Source organism: Podarcis raffonei, chromosome 3, assembly GCF_027172205.1.
Source record: "Podarcis raffonei isolate rPodRaf1 chromosome 3, rPodRaf1.pri, whole genome shotgun sequence".
Classification (NCBI taxonomy): Eukaryota; Metazoa; Chordata; class Lepidosauria; order Squamata; family Lacertidae; genus Podarcis; species Podarcis raffonei.
In genome coordinates, this window is record NC_070604.1 from 68,094,626 (window position 1) to 68,112,734 (window position 18,109).

The 18,109-nt window shown below is 44.4% G+C and overlaps 1 protein-coding gene across 1 annotated transcript in view; it reads left to right on the forward strand.

Moving 5' to 3' along the window:
• Positions 1–18,109, forward strand: part of MTHFD1L (methylenetetrahydrofolate dehydrogenase (NADP+ dependent) 1 like) — a 113,802-nt gene that overhangs the window by 52,025 nt on the left and 43,668 nt on the right. Inside the window, exons 21-22 of the mRNA XM_053382167.1 lie at positions 6,807–6,946; positions 9,939–9,980. Of these exons, the coding sequence (XP_053238142.1) occupies positions 6,807–6,946; positions 9,939–9,980 (182 nt within the window). The remainder of the gene's footprint in view (positions 1–6,806; positions 6,947–9,938; positions 9,981–18,109) is intronic.

Here is an 18,109-nt window from a genome sequence, read left to right on the forward strand (position 1 = left end):
GCTACCAGTCTAGCTGAAGAATGGCATTTGATCTAGTGGGGGCATCCACTAACATTGGATAAGAGGAGGCAATTTTTGCCAATTTCCCCTTCCTGTTGCAGCCTGTGTCCCCCCCCCCCACCTTCCACATTGTTCTGGAGGATTGCTCAACACTCTGGAGCTGTGGGGGGGGGAACAGGGGACCGCAATGGGAAGGGGGAATTGGCAAAAGTCACCCCCTCTTCTTTTATGTTAGCTGGTGCCTGTGCTAGAGTTAAAGTTTAATTAATACAGTGGTGCCTCGCAAGACGAAAAGAATCCGTTCCACGAGTCTCTTCGTCTTGCGGTTTTTTCGTCTTAGCACTATTAGCGGGCTTAGCGGATCAGCTGATAAGCGGCTTAGTGATCAGCTGTTAAGCGGCTTAGCTGCTTAGCGGATCAGCTGATAAGCGGCTTAGGCATCACCTGTTAAGCGGTTTAGCGGCTTAGCGGATCAGCTGTTAAGCAGCTTAGCGGATCAGCTGATAAGCGGCTTAGTGGCTTGGAAAAGGGGGGGGGAGAAAAAAACCCGCAGGAACTCGCAAGACATTTTCGTCTTGTGAAGCAAGCCCATAGGAAATTCATTTTGCGAAGCACCTCCAAAACGGAAAACCCTTTTGTCTAGCGGGTTTTCCGTCTTGCGAGGCATTCGTCTTGCGGGGCACCACTGTATCCACCTCTCTGTATAGCATGTAGTTTGGCCTCCATAATAACTGAGTTTTCATCTCTTAAAAAACTCCACTCAGAGCTGCCTTTATGGCAGTCGATTTTACTGAATAATTGAGAACCGAAGCCTTTCTATTTGCACCAAGCCTTCTTGGTCAGGCTGTTCATAGTCTTTTTATATGTCAGTGTGATATTAATCTGGAGCTATGTACTGTAATAAAAGTCCTAAGAAATCACAGTGAACATAATGATCGCATTGGGGTGGGGTGGGAGAATAAACAAACACACCATCTCTGCAGAGTGGGCTCTCTCTGTGCAATGGGGGGGGGCGTGTTCCTGGAATGGGAGGAGAGTCTTCCTCCTACTTATTTTATTGTTGGAGAAAAGGCAGGCAGAAATGGGACATTTTTTACCACTTGGCAGCTTGAAGCTGCCTGCGATTTGAATTAGGGTGCAGCCTTGCGCTGTTGTGATTGATGATTCCGAAACTTGCTGTGTCCTGGATGATTGCACCAAATGATAGAGACATTGATCATTCTGATTCACCACTGCCTTCAGTGGTGTGGCATATGCTGTTATCTCTATGTAGGGCAAGCTGCACTCTCTGAATATACACACCACTTTTCTGTGAGTGAGCAGAGGCTCTTCCTTTAACAACAGTTTGGTACTTAGCAATAGAAGATCCAGGCTTTAGCTGACTGGATATGGTGACCCTGAAGTGCAGCCAGCGGAGGGAACTGGATCCAATCAAAAGTGCCCAACACACACTCTGCAGGCCCTCAAGGTGCTGGGAGTCTGAATGTAGGAGTCAGCACTGAGGAAATGCCTGCCTTTTGCGTATGTAAGGCCCATGGTGCTATACCATATGACATTAGGAAAAGAGAAGATTGTTTTAGCCACAATGTTTATGTGTTTATCCACAACGATAGGATGGATTCCATATACGTACAGAGCCAATATAGACCTGACATGCAGTCATGGGTATCTTTTCTCAGATTGTTTAAAGGCCAAAAGCAGCTTTAGGAAGATGTACATTGGAGCAGAGAAATGGCTGGCCAGAATGAGCTTAATATTTGCCCATCCTTTCTTTTCAAACTCTACCAGCCCACCTCCAGCTGCTGTTCTCCCCTTATGTCCTTGAGGAGATTGCTAGCATATGTTATTCACTTGACAGATAAGTATACAGAGCTGTCATTTTCTTCTTCTTTGGCAATCACTCGTAGCCAAGTAAGATTGTCTTCCATAAACACGGTTTTAACAATGAGTCCATAGATGACTGTGGAGGCCAATTCTGGATCCACACGTCCTTCCACAGTGGGGACATTGGTTTCCGGGTGGGAGTTGATCACAATGTTGATTTGCCAAGCGTGCCTTCCTCTTAGCACATTTCTCCCTTGCATCCTGAGTTTGAGTGTCTTCAAAGCCCATGACACCTTTGGTAAAGGGTTTTCTCCAACTGGAGCGCTCGCAGGCCAATGTTTCCTAGTTGTCAGTGTTTATACTACATTTTTTTAGATTTGCCTTGAGACAGTCTTTAAACCTCTTTTGTTGACCACCAGCATTATGCTTTCAATTTTTAAGTTCAGAATAGAGTAGCTGTTTTGGAAGACGATTATCAGGCATCTGCACAATATGACCAGTCCAACGAAGTTGATGTTGAAGAATCATTGCTTCAACACTGGTGATCTTTGCTTCTTCCAGTACACTGACATTAGTTTGCCTGTCTTCCCAAGTGATGTGTAAAATTTTTCGGAGACACTGTTGATGGAATCTTTCAAGGAGTTGGAGATGGCATTTATAAGTGGTCCATGTTTCAAAAGCATATAGTAAGGTTGGTAGTGTAAACAAGCATTTTGGTTTCCCTGCGAATGTCCCGGTCCTCAAACACTCTGCACTTCAATCGGGAGAAAGCCGCACTCACAGAGGTCAGGCGATGCTGGATTTCGGCATCAATGTTGGCCCTTGTGGAAAGATAACTGCCTAGGTAGGGGAAGTAATCAACATTTTCCAACATTCCACCATTGAGTTGGATTTGTGGCGCTGCAGAGGGGTTATTTTGTACTTGTTGGTGCAGCACTTTGGTTTCTTGGATGTTGAGTGATAGGACAAGCTTATCATAAGCTTCTGCAAAGATATTTAGGATGGTTTGGAGGTCATCCTCTGAGTGTGTGCACACTACGTTGTCATCAGCATACTGAAGCTCTATGACAGAAGTTATGGTAACCTTACTCTTCAACATACTGTGGTTGTGCCTTAGTGTGTGATATCTGAGTCAGGGAGCCATGGTTCAAATCTCACCTCAGCCACGAACTCACAGAGTAGTCTTTGGTGAGCTCTATCTTTCAACTCTCCCCCCCCCCCGCCCCCGCACATTTTGAAGATGGAGGTGATAATACCAACAAAATTCACAAGGTTGCTGTAGGAATTACTGGAATGTCAAATGCTTTAAACACTTAAAAAACGTAATATAAAAACTAAATGTTATTTTTATATGGGGCATGTCTTTTTCCTGCTAAACAGACTTGTATTACAATTTTTTTTAAGCCTATAACTCCAGCACCGAAAAAATGAAAGATTTGTGGGATCATTTGGAATAGTTGGATAGAACTTTGAGCATTACGTTCCGTGAACAGTCATTAAAGGAAGAGATCTTGGGTCACATTGTACAAACAGCCAGTTCATTTACCCTTGCTGTAGTAACATAAATGTGGTGTCCTTTCAGATGAATCATGATATCTCCTGGTTTATTTTGGCAGCTGCTCAGTTTGGTGATTTGCTGCATACAACAAGCACCAGCCAAAATGCCTTGGATCCAGAGGGTTAGAGTTCATGTGCTTCTGTGACTTTGAACTCTTCCTTTCCATGGTTTCCTTGTTGACAGCTGCACCAGGACAAATATGTTTACATCATAGAAGTGGATGGCAGCTAGCAATTCAGAATTTCCATTTCCTTTTGTATTGTTCTGGAATTTGGCCTCCATAATTCCATGTCCTGAAACTTTGCCTAGTGTGCATGTTTCTCTTTAGGGTCTTCCAGTGCATACTCTTTGTTTTGATTTAGATATGTTGATAGTAAATGCTGACTGCAGGAAGGTTACGTTCATTAAAGTTTGCTTCTGTTTACAGGGAATTTTATTGTGGGATAAATGAATTTTCTTGTGACAGTTCCATTTGTAGCCTTGCAAACTGAAACATGTGGTTGCTTTTTGTAGGGCTCCCTGCCATGTCAAAACACTGCTGCATTGAGGGCTAATATGTAGCTGCTTAAACTGCAGTGTAGTGAACATAGTTGCCGCTTTCTTTTTCTGAAGGCTGAGAAATCCAATCAGCCATTGACATTCAGGATTCTAAAAAATAAATAATACATTTCCCAAGAACATTTTGCACTGAGAAAGTGGATGAAATAATCCACAAATGCTGAGTCTCCGCAATGGTTTGAGGTATTTTTTTTTATTTCACCAAAATGTAGTATATACTTTAAAAGTAATAATGAAAAAGTTAAAGGCATTTCCCTTAATTTGCCTTTCATTCTTCCTTCTATATATATGTGGCTCAGTCAGGAGGGCATGAGACTCCTAATCTCAGGTTTGTGGATTCGAACCCCACGTTGGGCAAAAGATTCCTGCATTGCAGGGGGCTGGACTAGATGACTCTCATGTTCCTTACAAACCTATAATACTAGTCTTATAACCATGTTTAAATCTGGACATCTACTTGTTTCCCTAACTTTATTCGTTGAAAAGTTCTCTTCAGATTCAGTAATATTTTAAAAAGAAAAGACAGAACTCTGTTTAAAAAGAAAAGACAGAACTCTGTTTTGCTGTTAATTCTATTTCCTCACAGCATTTACACTAATAGGATGCCTAAAATTATTACCCAAAGTGAGAAGATTGAAATATTTAAGTGTTTGGCCAGGGCACAGATTGCATTATTTTAGGACAACTTCATGCTTTACATTTTTAAGTTGTATGCTAGTGATATTTTAAGTGTATACCTAAAATTTTAAAGTGACAGTGACATACAGGTGCTGAAATGCACATGTACATATACAGTACATATGTGTACATTCATATACATGACGTATGTATATACATATATTGGAGAGCTGGGATTGGTAATGGCCTCTGTTGAGTGTACACTCTTATGAGCAGCTAAAATTGGCTGCTGTGGAATTGCAATAGGGTTCCTTTTCCCCTAGCCTAAGGACTCAGATCAGATCACAGATACGTCCTTAAGCTGACATTGGATATTGTCAGATAAGTCCCTAAGTGTTATGGCTGAGCAAGGATCTGATTCTGGGACTGTTGCTTGTAAAATAGCCCTACATAGAGTGCCTTCTTATGACCTGCTGTAAAATACTTCCTGGAGTCTTTTGAACTACTGGCTGAATTGCATTAAACTGTTCTGTGAAAGAAGCTCTAGCAACTGGAGATCTAACCCCTCCTCAATTGCCTGTGCTGCTACTGCTGCCACCTGTTCTAACTCCTGAGAGAAAGCAGCCCAGATAGTCTTGTAGACTGCAAAGAGGAAAATCTAGTGATGAATTCCCATGCTGCCTATCAGGAGAAAGTAAATCTGATAACCTCCAGTGGATCTTTGCACACCATGCAGGTTCTCTTGGCCTAGCTTGTCCCAGTGGCTAATTGTGGGTTTCCAACAAAATGTATTGCAAGTTGTTGTTTGATTCCCATTGGTTTAATGGAAGACTTATTCATACTCATGTCACTGTTGAACTAGGGATTATCATGACTCTTTCTTGCTCTTTGGCCTCCAGTTGCTCATGTTTTCATTGGCACTCTGATTTACAGGCAGGAAATAATACAAAAGTGATTGTGCTGAATATTTGAGCACAAACAGGTTTCAAAGCACATGGTTTTGGCACATGGCTTTATCTTCAGAATTACTCTCTGTTTTATTTCCTTTGCAGTTGGTAGCCTTCATCCTAGCAGCTTTTGTACAGCATCCTGCTTCCTTCCTCTCTTGAAAGTTGGAGTGCTGGCACTCCTGGCTTTGTGTTTGTCACACTTGAGTCTTTTAAATAAGAAATTCTATTCACTTTTGAGATAAGCCCTACATCGCCACCATCTCTCCTCCTCTTCCTCCTCTCCTCCCCAAACCAGATGGGGTCCACAGTATGGTGGCCATGTCCCCAGATACCCCCTTCACATCCACTAGAGTATCTCGTCCCCACTTTTTAAATGTATTGTTTAAAAATGAGGTTTGGGGGTTGTTACTTGTTTTGATTTCTTGGTTGCAAGGGGAGTTGCCTCTCCTCTTCCACGTGCTCAACTGGGGATTGTCACACACACACCAAACCAATGGGGGGGCATGGGGGAAGAGAGTGGTGAAGCCCCGTTGTGCAAACAGAAGTCCGTTCACAGATATTCTGCTGATGGGGCTAGTTAGGTGAATCCTGCCCTTAATTACATATAATTATAGAATTTCCATTTATTATAAATTTGTTGCAACAGATTGCATGACTATACATTTATTTTAACTATTTGTCTATCATTTAATTACAGTAATCTCTAAACAGTGTACAGGAGACCTAATACAATGAAACTAAAAATGAAGTAAAACTAAAAATCAGAATTCATTTTAAAAGCCTGCTGAAATAAAAGTCTTCAGTAAGCACTGGAAGGTCAACAGGAGAGAGTTCCACAAAATACTGCAATACTGAACATATAACTCCTGGTGGATATGAGCTGAGCATCTGAGCCATGGCAGGCCACAAACAGTGGCTCAGCTGAAGACCTCAGTGATCAAGTAGAGATCTAAGGGATTAGGAGGTCCTGAGGTCTCCTAGACCCAAATTATAAAAGGGCATTGCAAATTAGTAGAAGAACATTTAACTTGACCCAGAAATGTGTGGGCAGGGTAGTGCAAGCTTTTGATCACCAGAGTTATGTGCTGGCAATAGCCTGTCCCCACCAACAGTCTAGCCTCAGTGTTTTGAAACTCTGGACCAATAACAGCCCCACATATATGTAAAGCATCTTACCACTCCTAAAAGAGAAGGAAGAAGCCCCTGCACATATGGAGCTCTGTTTGTGTACACTAGGTGTTTAGTGACTGCCAAATTGACTCTCTGATCCCTCTTAACTAACCCCTTGTTCCTAACAGCAACTGAAGCTGGTTTTGGTGCTGATATTGGGATGGAGAAATTCTTCAACATCAAATGCAGAGCTTCTGGCCTGGTTCCCAGTGTGGTTGTGCTTGTTGCTACAGTGCGGGCTTTGAAGATGCATGGAGGTGGGCCAAATGTAAGTTTCTGTACCTATCTCATAAAACAAATGATAAATCTTTAGAACTCCCTAAGCCTGAGAAAGCCCCTTATCATTTGAAATATGTATAAACGCTTTAATTTCAGAATTGCTGGAATAGTTCGCAATGTAAGCTAATTTAACAAAGACTCTCATTTCACTGTCTTTCATCATGTAGATGTGGCATTATCTGTGTTGCTTGTTGGATTAAGATGTATTAAAGAGGATAGCTCTAAAAAAGACTAAAAATTTAGCAAGGAGAATTAGGTCTGTTTGGAATTTTTCTTCTCCCCCACTCTCTCTCTCTTTTTTACACGCAAGTACTGGCCTTTGAAATGCCATGGCTAAACTCACAGGGTTACATCCAGATTTACATCCACAATCCTAACCATGCCTACTAAGAAATAGGTCCTATCAAATTCAGTGGGGCTTACTCCCAGGTAAGTGGGGTTACAACTGAGTATTGCTGTGCTTAGAAGCAGACCCAATTAAATCAATGGGCATCCCACTGATTTCACTAAGGCTTCTCTAAGCATGACCAACCCATTGTGTCCTCTAGTCTGAACTGCTACCCACTCTGCTCTGTTTCTGCCATTTCCTCAGTCTTGAACTACTAACTAGGGATATCCTCTAGTCACTGTTAAGTACATTTAAGACCAGCTGAATATAATGGAATGGGGTTATTAAAAATCCCTGGAAATGAAAGTGCTGAGGTTGCCCCCATTTCTTTGTCGTCTTTTGATCCTGATCATAGCAGTACTCAAGGCAGATGTATTACAACCAAATCTCCCTCTCCTGCCTCTCGAGTTCTTGGAGTACTTTCCCTTCCCTTATCCTGTCACCCAAGCATGCAGTCTGGCTTTCATCTACTTCGTCACTTTCCACCCTCTTTTTCTTAACTTTAATTTCTCGCTAGAGCTGGACTTCCTATCTTTTTCCTGGGCTTTTGCAACCACTTCCCTGCGGGCCATTGCTATTTGTTTGTAAACATTTACTGGTCCCATTTCAACTATCTTAACCTCTGTGCAGAATTTTTGCTTCCAAGATTGTGTGGTAGCTGCTATGATCACATTGTGAGCAATGGCCCACATTCAGCCTGTCTGCAGTTTGCCTTCGCATTCACCAGATTCTTGCCTTTGCCTTTCCTGGCTCTTCATCTTCCATGCTCACTCTGGCAGCCTTTGTTCCTAAAGTAGTGGATGCACCATTTCATGTTACACTGAAACTCTCTCACAGAATGCATGTCCTGATTCCACCTTTCAGATTCTTCTGCAAACTACTTTTTCTGCTTAATACTTTGCAAACTCGCTCTCTTACCTACAGCATGAGCCTAACCATGTTTACTGAGAAGTAAAGCCCCATTGATCTCAATGACACCTACTGCTATGTGAGTATGTTTTGGAATACAGTCATAATATTATTTATTAAACTCTTCTCTTCATCCAGCTGCAGATACCTGTCGACTGGGTAACAATGACCAGTCCTTTTGCACCCAACCATCCCCAACCCCTAATTGAAGGGGATTTATTTACTTGTCTGAGAACTTGGGTTGAAATAAGACTGCTGCTTTGGAATAGCTGCGTGCAGGCTGAGCATGGCCACTGAAATCTCTAACACTTGTTTCACCTTCTTCGCTTAGCCAAATGAAGCATTCACTGTAAGCAAGGAAAGCACCAAGCCATATATATCACAAATTAGAATGTAAATAGATTTTCGCCCCCTTGAATATTTCTAGCTCACTTCTCTTCCTTAACTTTTCCAGTTGAGGTGTTCTTCATATTTATGCTGGGCTGCTGGTTCTCAGGAACTGGAATCAATTTACTTTGTTAGTGTTGTGCTTTTGGGTTTCCACTCTGAAGAACTGCCAAATGTAGCTTCGCAGACTTGAACTTTTAAAATAATTATTTTCAAGCAACAGGGTTGTTCAAGATTTGTCAAGGAATAAGATTTCAAAGTAGGAAGTGGGACAGTGGTTACATTTCCTGACAACTCCTATTCAAGAGGCAAACCCAATAAACTCTGCCCCCAATTGTACCTTTCAGTGAGGTTTTCTAGCAAACCCCTCCCCTCCATAAGCTCCTCCTCTGATTCTCCACTTTCTCACCCTCTCCTTATCATGTTGCCAGCAACATCCAACTCCTCCACCTTTTCTCCCTGGTTATTGCTTCATCCACCCCCCTACTAGAAGCCAACACCAGCTAGCATTCAGGTGGTAGTCTTGGCAAATTAATGGGATAGGATGCTGAGCATTGCCTAAGTCATGTGCTAAAGAGGAGTGTGTAACAATGGTTGTGGTTGTTGGATAGGCTGCAGCTCTCTGCAGCCTTCATCTGGCATTGGGGCATTAGCGGGGAACAATTTCTTATATAGCATGGTAAAAATGACAAGCAATAGGTGGTCCATATTTGTCTCATCATTTTTTTTAAAAGGTTCACAGTCACCTTAAGTGTCTTAAAATGTGCCTGAAACAGCATGTTATTTGAACATGTTATGGGAGTTTCCAACTGAGATGAATGGTGTGAACACAGGGATGGAGGCTTTTGCAGGGGAAAAGCAGGGGTGCTTAACCCTTCCCCCTACTTGCAGAGTTTCCCCTACAACCTCTCCTCATAGGCCACAGTTTCCTCCAGCAGGGGCTGATGCAATGTAAGTTCACTTTCAAAATGGAAGCATGAACATTTTAGTAAAACTTAATGGTTGCTAAATGGTGCTAAAAATGAACTCGGGGCTTGAATCTGACATTATTTAGCTAGTGCTGGCTTGAAGAATACTAGATGTTGCCAAATCACACTACAACATCAATAATCTGCTTGTGTAGATACAATAATTAATGAAAGAAGCAATGTGAAATTCTAATATTCCCATTGTTGATACTGTTAAATGCTGACCCTTGCTGCTTTTTAGAAAGGTATCAAAATACGATTACATGAAGCAACCTCTTTCGACAGGTCTGTCCTATGACCATTGTTTAACTACTTGTTTGTTATCTTAGGTGACAGCTGGTGCCCCTCTTAAGAAAGAATATACAGAAGAGGTAAGACCATTTCCTGACAGATTTAAATCTTTCATTGTCACTTTGTAGGCAGTCAAGGTAACAGAGGAATTAAATTTGACATTTACAAAGACTAGACTCCTGGACAGAGGGGAAGGGGCATAGCTCAGTAGCAGAGCATCTGCCTTGCAAGCAGAAGGTCCCAGGATCAATCCCCAGCATCTCCAGGCAGAACTGGGGAAGACTCCCCTCCTGAAATCCCATAGAGTTGCTGCCAATCAGTCTAGACAGTACTGAGAAAGATGGACCAATGGTATAAGGCAACTCCCTATGCTCCTATTTCTGTTGTTTGTTTGTTTGTTTACCACTCTTAATTTAGAAAATCCCCAAGTTTTTATATGCTTTTGGCATTTTTGTTGTATTTGTTAGTCACCTAGTTGTGTCTGAACACTCTTGCTGGGCTACGGAAGCGGGATATAAATGATTATAAAAATAGATGTAACCAAATACTTTCCAACAAAAATTCATTTTCCTTCATTATGATAACTGAATGCACAGGACTTCATAGATTCTCCATAAGAAAAAGCAAAGCAATTGTCCAGACCTTTCTACAGTGGTGCCTCACAAGATGAAATTAATTCGTTCTGCGAGTTTTTTCGTCTAGCGAATTTTTCGTCTTGCGAAGCACGAAATCCCATAGGAATGCATTGAAATTCAATTAATGCGTTCCTATGGTCAAAAAAAGTCCAAACAAAGCCAAATTTGGTACAACAAGAGTTTATTAAGTGCTCTTTAAAGTCACACATACTGTAAAGAGCATTTCAAAAATTGAAGGAACAATAAATTAAGTTTCTAAACATGACAGAAAAACATTTAAAAATCAACAAAGTGTACAGTACATTTTCTAAGACTCTGGGGGACAACTCGAAGAAGGTTCCTCTTCCACTCTTTGCTTCTTGCTGAAGAACCTGTCCATGGTCTGCTGCTTCATCCGCCTTTTCAGCACCTCCCTGAAAGGCGACATGACCCTCGTATCAAAAGTGTTCGCAAGGTCACGTGTCAGGTCCTTGTCAGGGTGGTGCCGCTGTGCAAAAGCCTGCACATCCTTCCACTTCAGGCAAATGTCCCTCAGTTCTTTGGAGGACAGCCGTTCCTCAGTTGCTTCCTCCTCTTCCAGCGAGGCCTGCTCCTGGGCAGCCTCTGCCTGCAGTTTGACCAGCTCCTGGGTGGTCAGTTCGTGGTCGTGCTCCTCCACCAGCTCGCTGACGTCCTCCTCTGTGACCTCCAGGCCCATGGTCCTCCCCAAGGCAACAATGTCCTGCACCACTGTTGACTCTGGTGCATCAGAGTCACTTGGTGCCACACAGTCCGGCCACAGGCTGCGCCAAGCGCAATTCAAATTTCTCTGGCTGATCCTGTTCCAGGCCGTGGTGATCATCTTCAAGCAGGTGACGATGTTGAAGTGGTCCTTCCAGAATTCCCGCAGGGTGATGGTGGTGCAATCAGTCACCTCGAAGCATTGCCTGAAAAGCTCCTTGGTGTAGAGTTTTTTGAAATTGGCAATGACCTGCTGATCCATCGGCTGGAGCAGTGGCGTGGTGTTAGGCGGCAGGAACATGATGCTGATGAAGCTGAACTCCTCCAACAAGTCCTCCTCAAGGCCTTTAGGATGAGCAGGAGCATTGTCCATCAGAAGCAAAGCCTTCAGCGGCAGGTCGTTGTCCAGCAGGTACTGTTTGACAGCAGGGCCAAAAGCAAGATTGACCCAGTCCACAAACAGCACACGTGTGACCCAAGCCTTACTGTTGGATCGCCACATGACACTCAGCTGCTCTTTGTCGACCTTGTGTTTCTTGAAGGCCCGTGGGTTCTCCGAGTGGTACACCAGCAGGGGCTTGATCTTCAGGTCGCCGCTTGTGTTGGCACAGAAGAGCAGGGTCAGACGGTCCTTCATGGGCTTGTGGCCAGGCAACTTGGCCTCCTCCTGAGTGATGAAAGTCCTTTTGGGCATCCTCTTCCAAAACAGCCCGGTCTCGTTGCAGTTGAAGACCTGCTGTGGAACGTAGCCCTCCGTCTTCACAACCTCCAGGAACTCCGCTGCAAAGTCTTCAGCCGCAGGAACATCAGAACTGGCAGCCTCTCCATGCCTGACCACGCTGTGGATTCCAGATCTTGTCTTGAACCGGTCAAACCAGCCTCTGCTTGCCTTGAAGACTTCTGGCTCGCCTGAGGTTCCTGGCTGTTCCCGGACGAGGTCTGCGTGCAAGGCCTTGGCCTTCTCACAAATGACGGCCTCCGTCACTGTGTCCCCTGCACGCTGCTTCTCTTCTAACCAGATGAGCAGCAACTTCTCCACCTCCTCCAGAACAGCTGGGCGGTTCTTCATGATCCTGGTGACTCCCTTGCCTGCATCAGTCGCAAGGATCTTTTCCCTCATCTTCAGGATGGTCCCGATGGTCGATGGATTCCTCCCGTACTCCCTGGCAAGGTCTGTCACACGCATTCCACCGTCGTGCTTCCGGATGATCTCCTTCTTCATTTCCAGCGTAACCTTCTCCTTCTTCCTCTCGCCGGCCTCTGCAGCAGCAGTCTTCTTGGGTCCCATGGCAGCACAGCTCCTACCTTCGCAACCCCCCCCCCAAAATCAGTGCTTCACATCCAAAAAATTCAAAAGCACCCAGCCACCCACCACACAGAAATTCAAACCCAGAACCAAGTCCTTGAATTCCAAACACCCCAACCCAAAATCCAAAAACCCCCCAAAAAGTTTTAAAAGTTTAACTTACCAAATGGCTGCAAAAGAAGTTTTGGAAAAGCTTCAAAAATCACCAAAGTCTTCAAAAACCTCAACTGTTCCCCCAGCCACCCACCACACAGAAATTGCAAACCCCTCCCCAACTGTTGCAAACCCCTCCCCAACTGTTCCCCCAGCCCCTCCCCAACTGTTGCAAATGTTACGAAAAAGGAGCAATGCAGAAGCAAGCACCAGGTGGCTGGAATGGTAAACAGGATGTGGCTGTTATTGGATTGTACCGTGGGAACCAGGGACAGTCTGTAAAGTGCTCTGAGAGCCGGATGTTAGCTCAGAGTGACACATGACCCTGTACTGGAAGTACATGGGTGGAGTTTATTCTCTCTCTGCAGTTGAAATCAGACTGTACAGACGTGTTTCTCTGTACTGCTGAAAGACAGAAATAAAGACATGTAGATATATTTCTGTCTGTCTCTTTCCCCCTCCCTGGGAATGGAGGAGGGGGAGGAGTGGTGTGTTCTTCTTCACGTTGGGAAGAATCGCCAAGGGAGACCTCCCTTGATCCTGCCGGGGGTCGCTGGCAGGGGAGGTCATAAGGATTCAAGCCGGGCACCTGGAGGGTGGCCAAATTCCTAAGAGCTGGGACTGGCTCTGCTAGCTTGAATTCCGACATCTGGTAGCAGAGGTTACATCTGGTAGCAGACCGATGGTTATCTGATCTATGAGAATCTGCATGAGAGGTGAGAGGTCGATGAATCGTTGCCATCCTCTGCACCTAAGGAGATAAAGAAATGCGTCTGCCTGCAGCCAGAAAGCTGAACAGACAGCTGGACACCGAGAGGAGTGTGTTTCAAGGCAACGGAGCCCCAAAAAGGTATGCTGCATTTCGGGCTAGAAAGAATGAACGCAGAAAGGCTTATTTTCTGGTTCACAAGAAAGAGCTGCGTTTGAAAAAAACAAGCTCTGAGGGCAAGCTTGCATACCAGGAATTCCTGTGGTGAGATAAGGAATCCCGTCCTGAGCAGGTTGCTAGGCAACTACCGCAAGTACTTAGAAAGTTACTGAATGGCTGGGAAAGAGCCTGGGAAGTGGAATTGTTTTGAATTCTGTGCAGCATGTGCAAGGTTTTTGAATACAGCCCAAAGGTTTGCCTGCCAGTGAAGCAGTAAACAGAGACTTTTGGAGTATACTGGCGTGAAAGTGAAAGCTGGCTTGAGAAAACTGACCCTTGGATTCAGCATGGATTCCAAGAAGGCGGGAGGTTTGCCCTATCCCCCTCCCCTCACTAATGACAATTATTCATCTTGGTCTATAAAGATGAAGGCCCTGCTGCAGAATCAGAGGGTCTTTGACGTGATTGAGAACCCCATCCCAGCAGCACCAACCCGAGGTTGCGAGTCACAGAATCTGAAAGCCAGAACGGCTATAATTCTGTGTGTGTCAGATGACCAATTGGTGCATATTCAGGGTTTGGAATATGCACGGGAAATTTGGGAAATGCTGCGAAGAACACATCAGAGGGATGCTGGTTCTTCAGCGTTGCTGTATTTTGAGAAGCTGACCAATCTGAGGCTTGCGCCTGATGGAGATGTTCAAGCGCACCTGACGGAGATGAAATATCTGCGCCAGCAGATGGTGGAATGCAATTTCCGTCTGCAGGAGGAAGTGTTTTGCTTCATGATGATCAACAGCCTAAATCGGACTTACAAAACGGTTGCCAGTCAGCTTGGTTCCCTCCCGGCTCAGGATTTGACCGCGGAAAGGGTGACTGCCGTCGTGCTGAATGAACATGACAGACTTGCTGCACTGGAAGAAAAGGACAGGGGGAGGGAGGAACGGAGTTCTAATTCCCCCGCAGATGAAGCTACTGGAGAAAAAGCTCTAGCTTTGAACGCTGTCCGATGTTACAATTGTGGACAGGCTGGGCATCTTCAGCGGAACTGCAAGAAGCCACGTCAGCCTAAAGGAGCGAAGGGCCGCTCAGCAAAGCCTGAGGCGTCAGGCAAAGGTCATACCAAGCCTATGGTGGAACCTGCAAAGGCTTTGATGGCGAAAGGAACCACGCCAGATGTTGGGAACGCGTTTGTAATTGACACTGGATGTACCTTTCATATGTCCCCACACAGAGGGCTCTTTTCAACGTTTAAGAAGCAAAGCTTCACTGTGACACAGGCCAATGGTCAGGAGCTGGAAGCGACCGGAAAAGGGACTGTCTATCTTAAGAGTCTGGACTTGACAATAAACAATGTTTACTTGGTTCCTGAATTGAAGTTCAATCTGCTAAGTGTTTCGCAGATTGCAAAGAGAGGACTGAGACTGTCCTACGATGCTGAGAGCTGCGAGATCTACAAAGATGGAGAGTTATTTCTTTCGGCCACAGAGAAGGGTGGACTATATTTGTTGACTTTTGCACAAAGTGATTACATGGAATGTAATTCATCTGTGTCTAACCTAGTTTCTCTTGCAGGTGTGAGCAAGAAGGTGACCGGAGTCAACAGAGCATTTCAGCGGGTGTATGCTGATGTGATTGGTCCTCTAGAACCATCTAGAGGCAATGCAAGATATTATCTTGTGTGTGTGGATCATTTCTCTAACTATGTCTGGGTTTATGTGTTGAGAAAGCCACAGGAAGCCTTGGAGAGGTTTCAGGAGTTTTGTGACAAAGTTAAGAGTATGCATGATGCTAACATTGATTGTCTATTCACAGACGAGAAGCAGATTTTTCTTTTACAGGATTTCCAAAGGTTCCTGCAGAAGAAGGGGATCATTTACCAAAACCTTCCTGTGGAGCCTGGTCACATGGGTTTCTTGTAGGCAAATAATGTCCAATTGTTCTTTCTTCAATATGTGAAATAACCTCCTTCTTTTCTCCGGGGAATTTCCGCCATTTATATTCCAACTGAGTAGCCGCAGAGACATCCTGAACTATTCTGCTACACCTAGAGCGGTGTATCTTCTTTCTCCTCTGGTTCCGAAGGTGCAGGTATTGCTCCACCTGGGTTGGGTATAGGCCAATTAGCTGCTGCTTCTTTTTGGAGGTCTTCTCCGTGATCGTGCTGGAACTTTTGTAAGTCCTCTGGTGATCTTATTTTAACCTTCTTCTGTTTGTAAGTGAATGATAGCCCTTGTGGGAACTCCCACCTGTAAGGAATTGTGTTGAGTCTCAGCAACTTAGCCAAATCTGAGTAGGTGGCTCTCAAGTCCAATAACTGTTTAGGAATATCTCGGTAAATTTCCACCCTTTTCTCTTGTATCACAATTGAGTTTTTGAAGTGTAGGCCTAGTATTTTGTCTCTCTCCTCCCTTGATCTCAAAGCTATTAAGCAGTCTCTGGATCTATCTTTTCTTACTAATCTTCCCAACCGAAAAGCCGATACAATTTTGAAATCAATTTCTTCTTTTAAGTCCCAGAACTTTGTAAACTCTGTTGTCAAAAGTCCTTTCAAATCTTCTTGTTCAATTTCTGGGACTGCCCTTAGTCTGAGGTTGGTCTCGCGATTTTTCAATTCCACCAACGAGAGATAGGTTTGTTGGTCCCCTATCTGTTTATGAAGAGGCTTGACTTCCGCTTTAACTTCCTCGACTTCTTTTTTAGCTGATGTTGCAATTTGAACGGCTTCCCCTGCCAGTTTACGATTCTCTTCTGTTGCTCCTTGCAATTTTTCAATTGCTTGGGTATGTTGGGAAACCTGATCTGTCAATTTCTGGATCGAGGATGTTGCTTGGTCAATTTTTGTTGATTGGTTATCAATTTTTTGATTTATTGCTGACAATTGTTCCAAAACTTGTTTCAGTACTGCCTCAGCTCCTCCTGCTGCCATATCTTCCTCTTCAGATTTTTCAGGCTTTTCGGTTTCTACTTTTTGTGTCGCAAGCACAGCTGGAACTGATAATCTACGTCCCTGAGTTAAAGTTGTTTGCAAAAGCTGTGCTTGCTTTTTTGCTTTCTCTTTCTCCTTAGCTTCCTTAGCTTTGGCTGCTCTTGTCTTTCCTGTGCCACTCATCAGTCAACGTTCAAGGTCAAGTGTTGTAATCCCATGGGAAAGGCAAGTCCAGAATTAAAAACAGTCTATTGAGAGAAGGTAAACAGAGAAACTTTCCCAGGCCTCTATATTCCCAATGTCCTCTAGGGGGAGTGCCACCAAAGTTTTAGTAAGAAGAAGGTAACTTTCCGCAATTAAAGTCTCTTTGTTCCAACTTTAAAAACAATTTTAAAAGCAAATTAGTTCCAGCACGCTAAAAGAAAGGTCCTGCAGAGCCCTTTTAAACATATAACAAAGTTCCAGCAAGGTGCCTGCAATTGTATCCACTTCAGCTAGGTGAGCTCAAAATTACACTATCCAGTTACAAAAGTATCTGGAAGCTTGCAACAGTTCCGCAGTTTAAACAACTTTACCCGGCCACCCGGGAATTTGGGGTTAGAGTCTTCCCTTGCCCTTGGGGTGTCCGCTCCAGGTCAATTTTATGCTGTATTTATTCTTTAAAAGTAAAATTCAAATGTGCACGAAAGTCCCGATTTAAAGCTTCAAAGCTTCCCTGTTCACAGCGCTTTCCGCTCTTTAGACCGTCTGCTTTGATCTTGAAAGCAGTGTCGGAAGACGGACTTCCTCTTTCTCGTCTCCCGTTTTTAGCCAAATTTTCCGATTTGATTTGTAGAGTCTTAGGTCCTTACTCACGGGTTTGATGTTTCAGCCCGATGTTTCTTGGAAGAAAGGTCAGCGCTCATCCGTGACAGCCGCGCGGCTTCGCCTCCGCAGAAAGAGCGATGAACCCACAGCACCGCTCCCCCTCCTTCACTCCGGAGCCCCTTACGGGGTTCCTTTTGTGATTTCGGGGTCGCTCCAGGTGCCCGCCGGGTCCCACGGCCACGGACTCACTCTGCCCGTGGTTTATCTTGATGGGTTGCCGCTGCGCCGTCGCGAGCAACCCTTTTCTGCGGTGCCCCTCTTCAGAGCTCGAAGAGGTCCGCCATCACGGTTTTGCGCCGCCTCCGGAAGTCGACAAATAAGCTAATTTTCCAGAAGAAGGGGATCAGGCACAAGATTGCTGTTTCAGCGGAAGCGTGGAACAGGGGTGTCTGTGTACGGGTGAACAGAGAATTGCAAAAGGGGATGGAAGCGCAATTGCTTAGTTCACATCTGCCACATGAGTACTGGGCCGAGTCTCTAATGTCGTTCTGTTATACGAAGATGAGAAAGGTTTCAAAAGAGTTGGGAAGTTCTCCTTTTGAGAAACTGTTCCACAGAAAACCTTCTGTTGCCCATTTCAAGGTTTTTGGGTCTCATGTGAGAACAGAAGCTCCAGGTGGAGTAAAGAATGCCAGAGGCATTTTTGTGGGGTATGAAAAGGGTCTCTACAGAGTAATTTTGTCTGAATCTGGTCAGGTGATTCTCACAAAATTTCTAGAGAGTGCTCCTGA